This window comes from Calonectris borealis, chromosome 4 (genome assembly GCF_964195595.1).
Source record: "Calonectris borealis chromosome 4, bCalBor7.hap1.2, whole genome shotgun sequence".
NCBI lineage: Eukaryota > Metazoa > Chordata > Aves > Procellariiformes > Procellariidae > Calonectris > Calonectris borealis.
In genome coordinates, this window is record NC_134315.1 from 69,956,696 (window position 1) to 69,968,081 (window position 11,386).

The window sequence follows — 11,386 nt, forward strand, 5'->3', positions numbered from 1 at the left end:
AAATCGGGCTCACCTGCTTTATTTTTGCTATGACCTTGAGCATACAGTTCAGTATTGTGTAAAAGAAGCATTTTCCTGGTTTGATTTTTTTTCTGACTTGCACTTTTGACAGCTAGATGTGAATTTGTTCACAAAAAACACATTCTCCTCTCTCTTCTCAACTCTCAGTGAAAACTAAATCAAAAAGGTGATTCCAGACTGATTGTTTCAAAATGTATTAAGTCCAGTGGTAGCTCACGTCATTTCCTATTGGTTTTCAAGTGACTAGTGGCCCTCTTCTCATACTCACACATTGCACATACCTGCACACAGGCAGTGCCAGCGTTAATCCCCTTGATGCTTTTGTTAGCAGTAGCAACGTTATGAGCCACTACTATTTTTTTGCAGGTTGACGATGTTGACTGTAACTATTAGTCGACTATGTTAGAACTTCTGAAAGTGTTGTGTGGGTTGCAGAATTTCTTTGATTTCCAGCATTTTGGGCTGGGGTGCCCCTGTTTGGAGTTAAAAAATTCATAGGAAGCATCTGTTCTGGTAATGCCTGGATTCAGATCTAGGCCTGGATCTGAATTCACCCACAATCATCTGGAACCCATTTCTTCAAAGGAAAATAATGGAGAGCACATAGTTCAAAATCTGTCCGATGTCCTTGGATGGCAGAACGCAGTGTGGCTGTGGCACAGGTTTGTTCCTTAGAATATGTCACTTCCACTGGCATGGATCGAGTTTCTGCTCACGCCTAAAGGCAGAATCAGCTGTGCCTTTCTTTACTAGCTATATTAACAATAAATATTAGACAGTCTTCTCTTTCGACCTTGGAAAACTTAAAATTCATATTGACTGAAGATACTTCATTAAGTCACTTAACTCCAGTGTCTTCATCAGTAATCACTTAAACTGAGGCTTCAGTAAAGATCAGATGAGAAATAATGAGAACAGTCACCTGGGATGAAGCAGGGAAGTTCTGATCTCATAGGCTTTGTGAAACATTACACCCTCCTGCATTAACATGCCCGTACAATCCTAACAGCTATTGTTATTATTCTGTTTGAATAAAGAATCGGGTCCACTTTTTCTTTGGATATTCCTAAAGAAGTCAATGGAAGTTCTGATACAGTCATAACTGGTGGGCAAACTGCTGTCTTCAAAAGAGTTAACCAAGGATCTGCTAGAGTTTTCATCTTTGCAAAAAGAGACAGAACAATAAATTAATTTCTGGAGCTAACTCATGAAAAAAACTGATGTACAATTTCTCAGTCTTCTTGGTTAATATGTACCGCTAAAATTTCAATTCCAGAAAAGATGCTTGCTATCTTAAATCGCTAATAATATTTCTTGTTTGTGCAGGACTTAAGGGATAAAATTATTTTTGTAGTCAGCAATTCCCTTAAACTCCTTTGTATTGGTGTTCAGAAACAATTAGCACTCCCTAATGGAGGAAGAGTAATTATTTGACTTTTTAACAAATGCACAGTGAATCATTGCCAGAGACCTTGGGTTTGGGGGCCTGTTAATTTCCAACTCTTTGTTTAAGGCTAAGCTGAAAACATAGCTTCCACACTTTCTATTTTTTTTCTTTCTTTTGCAATAAATATTATCATGGACATACAGATCTCACAAGTAAAATAGAAAACCCAAATAAGTTGTTATTTTAATTATTTATATTTTAGAATGTATAAGACTATTAACTATATTAAAATCCTACAGGCCGCCTTCTCAAAAAGAGGGACCTGAGTCTTAATTAATACCTTCAGGAAATCCTAGTATAGGTATCAACAACCATATGTACCAGTCAAGTCACCAAATTAACCCTGTTGGTGGATGTAAGTATGCACTAACTTTTTGTTAGTACAACCCACTTTCAGAACAAGTATTTAGAATGATTATTAGCATCTGATTGATGTAGGAAAAATCCTATTTTAACTGACGCTAAAGTATGTAAGCTCTTTTCCTGCAAAGCACAGTGCTCTGTCCAGTGCTAAAGTTATGCTTTCATCTGGTTATCTTTCAAGGCAACCTGGGTGGTCACAAAAAGCACTTGACATCTTGATGCACTTCAGCAGTTTTACATATACACAAACTTTGTAGAAAAATAAATTTGTCATTCGTCACCACATATGTTGATCTGAGGAGTGAGGTTCCTGCGGCTATAGCTCCTGTGCTGCTCAGCCCTTTCTCATTCTCTCTCCCTTCCTCTGCCTCCTCCTTCTTTCTCCCTTTTCCCTCTTTCACTTTTTCCAGTTAAACAAATTGTTTCCTCAGAAACACAGAATTTCGCAAAACAACTACGAGGGACTTGCTCTGCAGAATATGCTAACCATTTGCACTAGCTACAAACTAATGTCAAAAAAAGTCTCTGTGCTGACTTCTTATATGGGCCAAACATTTAGAATATCTAATCTGTTATCGCTGTTCAGCAGGCAGTCTTGGCAACTGTGATCTATTCTGCTTTGCTTTGGGGAATGTGATAAAGAGCAAGAAACAGCTGGTTTAAGAAAGCCTTAGAAACATCTCTTAGTTTATAAAGGCAATAATAATATTTTCATATTTGAATGGGTTGAGATACATGTTAAAGAACAGTAAAGGGAAAAAGTAAGTCAATTCAAAATGTTTTCTCAAGTCAATAAAAGAATGCTGCAAAAAATCCCTGCACTCTTGGGATTTCAGAGAAAACAAGTACACACTGTACACATGCAATTAAAAAACCCTTCTCCAAATCTCATCCACTTAAACTATCCCCTTTACTCAAATATGTTTATATTATGTTAAAAAGCTGTGTTCATATGTCAAAAATGACTATTCACAAATTCATTTTTCATATCATTATCAACTCTTTTTTCCAGTCTGTGTGCTAGCGAAAAAAAATCTTAACCAGTTTAATTATTTTCTCCTGTGTGGCATTATTTATAAGTAGTGTTTGGACAGGGAAAAAAGCATAGTTTAAAAATGACAGTCTTAAACATATAAATAATTTACTATTGAGAATACCAAAGATGTTATTTAATATAATAGTGTATTAAGACAGTGTTTCTAAAAGAACCATCTTCTGTGGTTATTTTGTTGATATAATTATAAGTGATAGCACACATTTGGTGACTGCCTTAGACAACACAGGTCAAATTCTGGTTTTGGTTATGTCCAGCTAACTCTACTGACTACAGAGAGGAAGTGTTAGGTTAGTTAAGAATTTGGTTGTTAACAGCATGTTGGAAGTGATTCAAAGATCACAAAAGTCTATCGAATAGCTCCCTTTGATTTCAATGGGCTTTAAACCCTGTGGAAAAAACATCAGTTTCTAGGGTAACAAAACCAGAAAAAACACTTTACTCATCAGCTTTTAGAGTCTACAGCAAACAGCCAGCATCCTTTATTTCTTGCATTTTAAAGCTATCTATAATTTAGAATAGCCTTTTGGACGGCCAACTGCTTGTTTACATGATTTGAATGAACACGCTAATATTTCAGCAAAGGTAATAGTTTCAGGTCCCTTTGACAACAATCCTGTGTTTCCTGGGGAGTTTAATAGGAGGGTGGCAAGAAAGCGCTCAGAATATTTACCGCACTACATAAGATCCGCTGTGAAGGCCCTGAGATATTCTGTCTTTGCTTGGGCAAAATCCCCTGGATATCAATGGGGATTTTACCTAGTGAAGAGCTGGATCTATAACCGCTCAGGCAATATCAACATTTCAAAACAGACATCCTTTAGCCCCATATTTTGTTATAGGTTTTACCTGGTATGTGACCTCTGCAAGTATAATAGAATTCTTTACAATAGTCTTTGCACAGGTAGGGAAGAGTTAGTTCTTTCTCAGGTGTTTCCCCTTTCTCAGGTGAATGGAATAGGTTCTGAGCATGAGGTGAGCAGTGTGCACATTTGATTTCCTCCAGTAGCTTCGCACATTCTGTGTTGTTGGTAACAGAAAGTATCTGCAAGCCACAAACCAGAGACAAATAAACATATGACCTGTTTCCCCATTTTACACAAAAAAAGATTGCATGATCTAATGTAATAAATAATGCTAGTGGAACCAATACAGTTAGTATAAATGCATGATGTTTCACGTCACCGTTTTGGAAGTGCAAAAATTATTACTATGAAACGTGCAATGTGTCATTAGTACAGTGAGATTTTAAGCGCTTGCTTCTCTTTCTCAGATAAGAATAATAGTACTCAAGTTATTTTATGGACTCATGCCTGCAATCTCTTCATCACATAGGCAATCTCTGAACTAGAGGGATCATTTACATAAGGAGGAGCTACAGCAGCAGGCCTTCTACCCACTTCTCTTCCGAGAAACACTTAAAAACCTAACTTGTAAGGTGACCTATTCAAGTATTTAGAGACTAAAAATTAAAATTCTACCATCAAAACACATCAGGAAAACCATATCTAGGTATTTGTTAAATAGGTGTATCTTGAACGATACTGCAGTCCGGCTACTGAAATGTGGAGTTCAGCAAGTGCCTTAATGCTTTAAATGCTGCTCTGCTTTTTGCCCTCTCTAATGCAAACTACTTGGAGGTGGGAAAAGCTGTGTGTTTTCAGACATTTCTTTTTGTAAGTGAAAAAGTAGAATTTGTTCGTAAGATCTTGTTTGTCTCAATATTGAAACTGTAACTTTGTCCTGAAAAAAAAGCATATATTATGCATAGTACTTGAAGAAGCACGAAACCACGATTGATGATGTGTTTAAGTAAACACAGGAGCCTAAGGAGCGCAATGTCATCAAATCATGAAAAATAATGGAAAACAGCATAGTCGTCTTTATTAGTCTTTGAATGCAGTGCACTTTGTTAATCTATTGTTAACCACATGGATTGTTTTTTGATCATTCATCCCAATGGTGGGTAGTGGGAAATGTGTTCTCAGTTGAGAGGGACTGAATCTGATCCAATGCAAAAACAAAGCTCAGGTTCTTTCTGCAATTTGTTTAACGCAGTTATAAACAAAGACTGTAAGACACTTATATTAAGAAATATTAATGCGGTAAATATTTGTTTTCTGTAAAAATTGTAAATATTTGTAAATAGCGCATTTGAAAACATTGACACAGTTTTGCTATAGTTCATATCTCTGAGTTAATTTGTAGAAGGACTTTCCAATGTCATTCCCTTGCAACATAACATTGAAGGGAATTATCTAAATTACTTTTGATACAATAAGTTATTCAATGCATGAAGACTCTTGATATGATTGAGGATGCTGTCTCATAGGTTGGCTGTCTTCTAGGATGCAGTACTTTGATAACACAGTTCTGAACTCAGCATTTTATTTACGGATCATAATTACATAAACCTCAAACACTTGAGAGAAATGCACTCTCCATTGTTTTAAACAGATAGGTATTCAAAATATTACACAATACATGGCCTGTACAGTTACACAAAATCCTACTTAAAGGAACCTTAATTTAGAAGACAAACTCTTTCCAGGAAAATTTAGTCTTATCATACATATATTGTCAAAAGGCCATCTGAAATGCGTACTAAAGTTTAGTGGCGTAAGTTGGACCACTGATTAGAAGAACACCATTTGGCTTCTACCCTTATTCTGGAAGAGCTGCTATTGGCTTCAAAATGAATTCTTCCAGATTTGCCAGGATCATTAAATGCATTAAATGTTCTGTTCTTTAGACTATCTGTTCTCAGCCTATCCTCGGCTTCATAGCACCTGCAGCTAAGTAATGTGACTAACATCTGCCACGTATGGTTTATTATCTCTCTTCAGACCCTGCTTGGGAATATAATTGTCTCACATCTTCTTTTGGAAAGGATTTGGTTGTTTTTTGTTTTTTGTTTAAACCTTGAAGACAGTAATCAACTAATTGCATGTTGCATGTATGGCAACAGGTTTGCATTGGCCCTGAATTCTTTGGGGAATTCTTTCCACAGCCCCAGCCCCTTCTCTCCTGAAAAAGCTGATTCTTTTTGCTAGATTGCTCAGTTGGGCCATAGCAGCACAACTATTAACCTTAGCCTTCTTTCTTGAGTTTCTGATGTTGTTCTAGATATGGTAGATCTAGGGAAAAATGCCTTGAAGACAAGAACTAAAAATATCATGATAACTACAATAAACTATCACCAAAATACATAATAGCTGAAACTTTGAACTTCATACTGGCTGGGATTGCAATCCAGGTAGTAGAGAACAGACTTTATATGCTTGCAGTAATCCGCACTGCTGAGGCAATCTTCTGCTTTAGCCGGACTTTCTTAAGGGATGATGGCATCCTGACCTTGGTACTTTGCGTTGCTGTGGTTCTGATGGGAAGTGGCCTGTATAACTCAGTCAAGTCATGTCTGCCAAATAAACCAAGTCTGAAGCCAACAGGGGATAATCAAAAGCACTATCCATAAATGGTACTTTTTAAGAACATTATGTCACCAAGAAGCTGGGAGCTCTCTTAAAGTAAGGATGAAATGACCTATTTTGGCGTTTCCACCAAAGGAAAGTGCACCGTGACTACAGACTCTTCAAGGTACTTGCCTACATTCAGTAGTATCACCTGCTTTGCAAAAGTCTCAGATGTTTTCATCAGGGAGTTGATCTCAGGCAGTAGGCTTTCTTGTGGTAGCAGTATGATGGTGTGTTTAGAAGTACAAGTAAACATGAGGTATTACTAGGTAAATACTCAGTGTGTTTATTGAATTAACGCCACAGTAATGCAGATAGAAAATTGTACTTCTACTGGGAGACTCCAGAACAGGGGAAAGAAAAAAAAATTACAGGATAGCAAAGCTAATTTACTGTTTTTTGTGGAAAACGTAATTGACGTTGCCTGGTGATACAGGAGAAGTAATGCTTGCCAACATTTCAGTCCTCAAAGTTAAGACAAAAGGATCCTAATCCCCCTGAGCAGCTGCTATCCAGGAATTAACCACAGGAATTCACCCCCTCATGTCATTTCTGGAATGAATCTTGGTCATATAATAGCTAATCGGAAGATTAAGGAATGAAAGTCAATCAATTATCTGAAAATCAAGTACAATGTTATTTAACTTTTAGAATGCTCAAGCAAAATAGGGTGGTAACATTTGCTTTGTGTGAGGTCTGATGTATAACTCTGTCCTGTCTGGGAGATAGGACAACTGTTCTATTCTGAATTTCAGTAAATCGATAATGTATTTATCCTGGAGTATATTAAACCAGTTTTAAGCGAAAGCTGAAATACTTATTTGAATGAAGCTTTTTTCTGTTGGATCTCTACTTTGAAAATGACCTTAAAGTTGACAATGGCTTTGGTCTTTTGAAGAAATGTAAACTAATTTCCTGCTTCAATTTTTAAAGTCGTATGTGAAACCATCAAACTGCAGTGGTTTAAACTAACTGTGCTCTGGAAAATATGTAAAACTTCCAAACATTTATTGCAACATGCCTAATAACGATTATGCCTGCTGCTGACTAATTTACAACATCTGTAAGATCATCCTTTAATCTCTAGCCACATGAAAGTAAAACGGGTAGACTAACGGTAAGATAAATCCTGGAATGCACAGGAAAGCATAGCATACTAAATTGGTTTATCAACAAAAAGAATAGTGCAAAGAAGAAGAAACAGAAGATGACACAATAGACAGAAATTCTTTATGTTGAATATTGTCATCTGTTTTGTGTACTCTGTCATATCTAGTTTGAGAAAGGCAGTATAATTTTGATGTTAAGAGGAAAAAAAAAACAGTGAAATAAGTCATTGCATTAAGCCGTATTTGATATACAAGCATTTATATCTAAAAATCATACGCTTACGAGATTGTTCAGCTGTTGGGTTGAACATATGCTTCTTCTGTATTATAGTGCTGGATTATGTCATTAAAGAGTTCGGTTTCAATTTTAGGGTAATATGTAAATAGATCATTGTACTAAGGCAGCTGTTAAAGGGACCCCAAGATGAGTTATTTGTTTAGTTGGATGTGTTCAACAATAGCCTTTGTTCGTGAAAGAGCCAGAGCAAACAAATGATTGTAAAAGGGCACACTTGAAAACAATTACTTTTCACCCATTCCTTGACAGCGTTGGCTGTGAAACCATCCAAGGTAGAGAGAACTTCTTTGCCTGTTGGGCTGTAAGCGAACTTTTAGAAAAAACTGGTATTACAATGTTTGACTGGGATGTAGTAGCCCTTCATAAACAAGGGGATATTGCAGAAAACTAGACGACAAAGAGTTAAATGTCAACAACAGGATTCAAAAATCTTACTTGAGCCAGTGCAATGTTGTATCTGCTCATTATGGTAGCTCCATTTTTGTTCCCAAAACCGCAGGCAATGGTAGTATTTTCATTATAAACACAGATCAATAATTTGGTCAAAAATTCTCAAAGACCCAGCATCTTAACCAAGAAGCTCTTATGAAAATGTCTACTGAGCATGCTCAATTCTTTTTTTTTTTTTAAAAGAAGCTAGCGTTCAGATTTCTGTTAATGTCATAGCCACTCCATTGTGTAGATATATGATGGAGTTTAAAAAAGCTGGTTTTGGAACTGTAGTAGAACACAGTTTAAAAAATGTGCTTTTAGAAAAGTTCCGTTCAAATGTATTCCATGATAGTTTGCCATGTCTTTTATGGAATGACTACCTCATTCTGTCAAGTATAAATGACATATATTTTGACATTTATTCTAAACATATATTGATATGATAAAGCAGATTTGCGAGTTTCATAAATATTAATCTTTGGTGAAAACCAGTCTGATTTTAAAACTCTGTAAAATAATATTCCTTAAAAAGTGTAATTTATATTTTAAAAAACAGGTTCAACAGCTCAGAAATAGCTACTGTGGCATATACGGTCAATTCCTCACATTTATATCAGTTAGTAAAAAAAAAAACCCAAAGGGAATTAAAAGATATTTTCAAGGAATAGTAAGAAGAGAATAAACCCTTCAACTGCCTGGAGATTGAAAACTAACCAAAAGTCAACTTCCAATTTACTGCATTCAGCCAATTACTACAAGGGTCTCCGAGCATTGAATAATCTCAGTAGCATATATGCCACCGAGACATTGCAAACAGGGTGAATTAAGGACATATTTTCCAGTCCTTATTCTTCTTTTTTTTTTTTCTTCTTTTTCCCAGCTAGATCTTTCAGGTTATCTGTGTGTGGTTAGTTTATAGTTTAATTCAATTATCACACAGGAGCTTAATGACACTGTCTCTAGACAACATGAAGAAATATATCTGCCTTGAATCTCAAACTGCTGCTGCATATGGTATGAATAAAGAGAGATCTGCAGCTGAAAACCTGCAGTAAGACAGTTCTCACTCATCTGGGAATAGAGGGGGTAGGACAAATGCTCCCTCAAAAGGCATGAACATTTGGACAGAGCTGGGGACTGAAGGAGAATGATGTTCTCCAGTTTCACCCATTAGTGAACCAACTAACAAACACAATGGTGTTGTTGTTATTCTTTTGCCATAAGCAACAGGACTCTGTGTGTGGGCAGCAGTTTAGTGGGGAGGAGGATAAGTCGACCCCTTTTTGTCCTATTGATTTTTTCCTATTTGCATGACTTGAGCAAATTAAATGATGCAATATGGCTTTTTGTTACAAAACAAAGTGAGAGATACCACCCAGACACATATGTTGATTCGTAGAAGCTGTTTACATGAGAATGGAGTGAAATCTACCGTGAACTGAGCATAAAAATTCGATTCAGGCTGGGTATTTTTTTTTATTATGCTTGGGCCAGCAAGACTGAAACACAAGTTTTCCAAGAGTCTCTCAGACCTTGACAACTACAGAGTTGTAACTGAGGAATTCTTAATTAAACCTAAACCAGGATAAAAAAGGAAAAAAAAAAAAAGAAAAGAAAAAATAAAAAGACACCTGATTGTTTATTTCACGTGCAGTGATTCTTAATGACATTATGCAGCAGCTTCCCTCCCTGTGCGTACGCCTGGATGCAAGACTGGTCATCCCAGCAGAGCTTATCAAACGCGGTCCTGCAGGGTTAGGTACCCACGCGTTTGAAAATCTAAGCAGATTTTAACTTGCTACAGGATGCAGACAACTGACAATTTTAAGAAATCGGTGAGCAGAGGAGGTGCTTCCCTTCACATGACCGCAGCTTGAAATTGGGCAGAGAGGCTGCCAGGTGATGTGAAAAGGAAGACTATCTCACGGCACCTTGTGTGAGAAGCCAGTCACGAGCGAGAACTGCTAGACCAGGGTCCTATAGCGGAAACTTCGGGGGTCTTTTGCAGCTGGTACACCTAATCGTAATACACGGGCCCCGAGGAGGCCGGAGATCACAAAGTTTTGGTACAGCGGCACCATCAACTATCCAAAAACCTTCCTGACTAACCATGTGGAGCAAATGGGACAAGATTTTTCACCCCACAAAAACAAACCGGAAACCACCGCCAACGAATGCTCAGCCCCGCCGCTGCCAGCGCCCGGACGGCAGCCAAAGCCCCTCCAGCTCCTCCACCTTTCCCCGCAGCCGCGCCCGGGCAGCGGTACCTGCGGGCGGCCCGGCCCCGCTGCACCGAGCCACCGCGGCGCTCCGGGAGGAGGCCGGGGCCGGGGGCCGGGGCCGCAGCCACCGCCAGAAACTCTGGCGCTGCGGACAGAAAGTAACTTCCACGCACACCCGCCGGCTAGCAAAGCGCTCTCCCCGCGGAGCGCCCGTCCCCTCCGGGGCAGCGGGTCCGCAGCCGGGCTCCCCGCGACTCCCGAGGAAATAAATCAGCACCGGTGTCACGTTTCTGCTTCGCCCTCACCTCCCAGGCAGAAACGGTCGCCCCCCGCCGCTGCGTCCCCCCGCACGGGAACGCAGCAGGTTAGCGGCTGGTGCGCGGGCAGCACGCGAAAAAGAAGAAAAGCCAAAAACCTCCCCCGGAGCCCCAAAGCAGCCTTAGGTGGTGCCTACCTTCGCCTCGGCGTGCAGCAGCCCCTGCGCGTCAGCGCGGGAGCAGCAGGACAGGCGGGGGTAGAGGCCGCGGCACATCGCCTCCCCGCCGCCCGGGGCCTCCGGGGACAGCACCCGCCGGTCGCGCTTCTTCAGCCGCCTCGGCGGGGTCCCGTTGAGGCACCTTCTCCTCCGGGCGCCGCTCTCCCCAAACTTGGCATCCCCCTCGAAGAAGCACAGAACCACGGCCACCAGCAGCAGCTTAAACGGCAGCATCTTGAGCATCATGCCTGAGGGAGCGTGTGAATGCACCCAAAAAAGGGGGGGTGGGGGGAGAAGGAGGGGAATCCCACTGACTTTTCTTTGCACTTCAGATCAGGAAACCACCTCCCTCCCCCAGAAGGGGAAAGTCTGGAGGAGAATAGTAACGGTAGCAATTAAAAAGCCTACGGAGGAAAAGCACTTCGGTCACCCCCGCTTCCGAAAAGGCGGACGCGAAAAGGCAGGAACGGGGGAACGAGCCCCCGAGCCCCG

At 39.8% G+C, this 11,386-nt stretch overlaps 1 protein-coding gene across 1 annotated transcript in view; it reads right to left on the bottom strand.

Annotated features, from left to right (window-relative positions):
• Positions 1-11,140, bottom strand: part of HHIP (hedgehog interacting protein) — a 71,319-nt gene extending 60,179 nt beyond the window's left edge. The window contains exons 1-2 of the mRNA XM_075150059.1: positions 10,874-11,140; positions 3,735-3,930 (exon numbers count right to left, since the gene is read on the bottom strand). Of these exons, the coding sequence (XP_075006160.1) occupies positions 3,735-3,930; positions 10,874-11,140 (463 nt within the window). The remainder of the gene's footprint in view (positions 1-3,734; positions 3,931-10,873) is intronic.
• Positions 11,141-11,386: the final 246 nt, after the last annotated feature.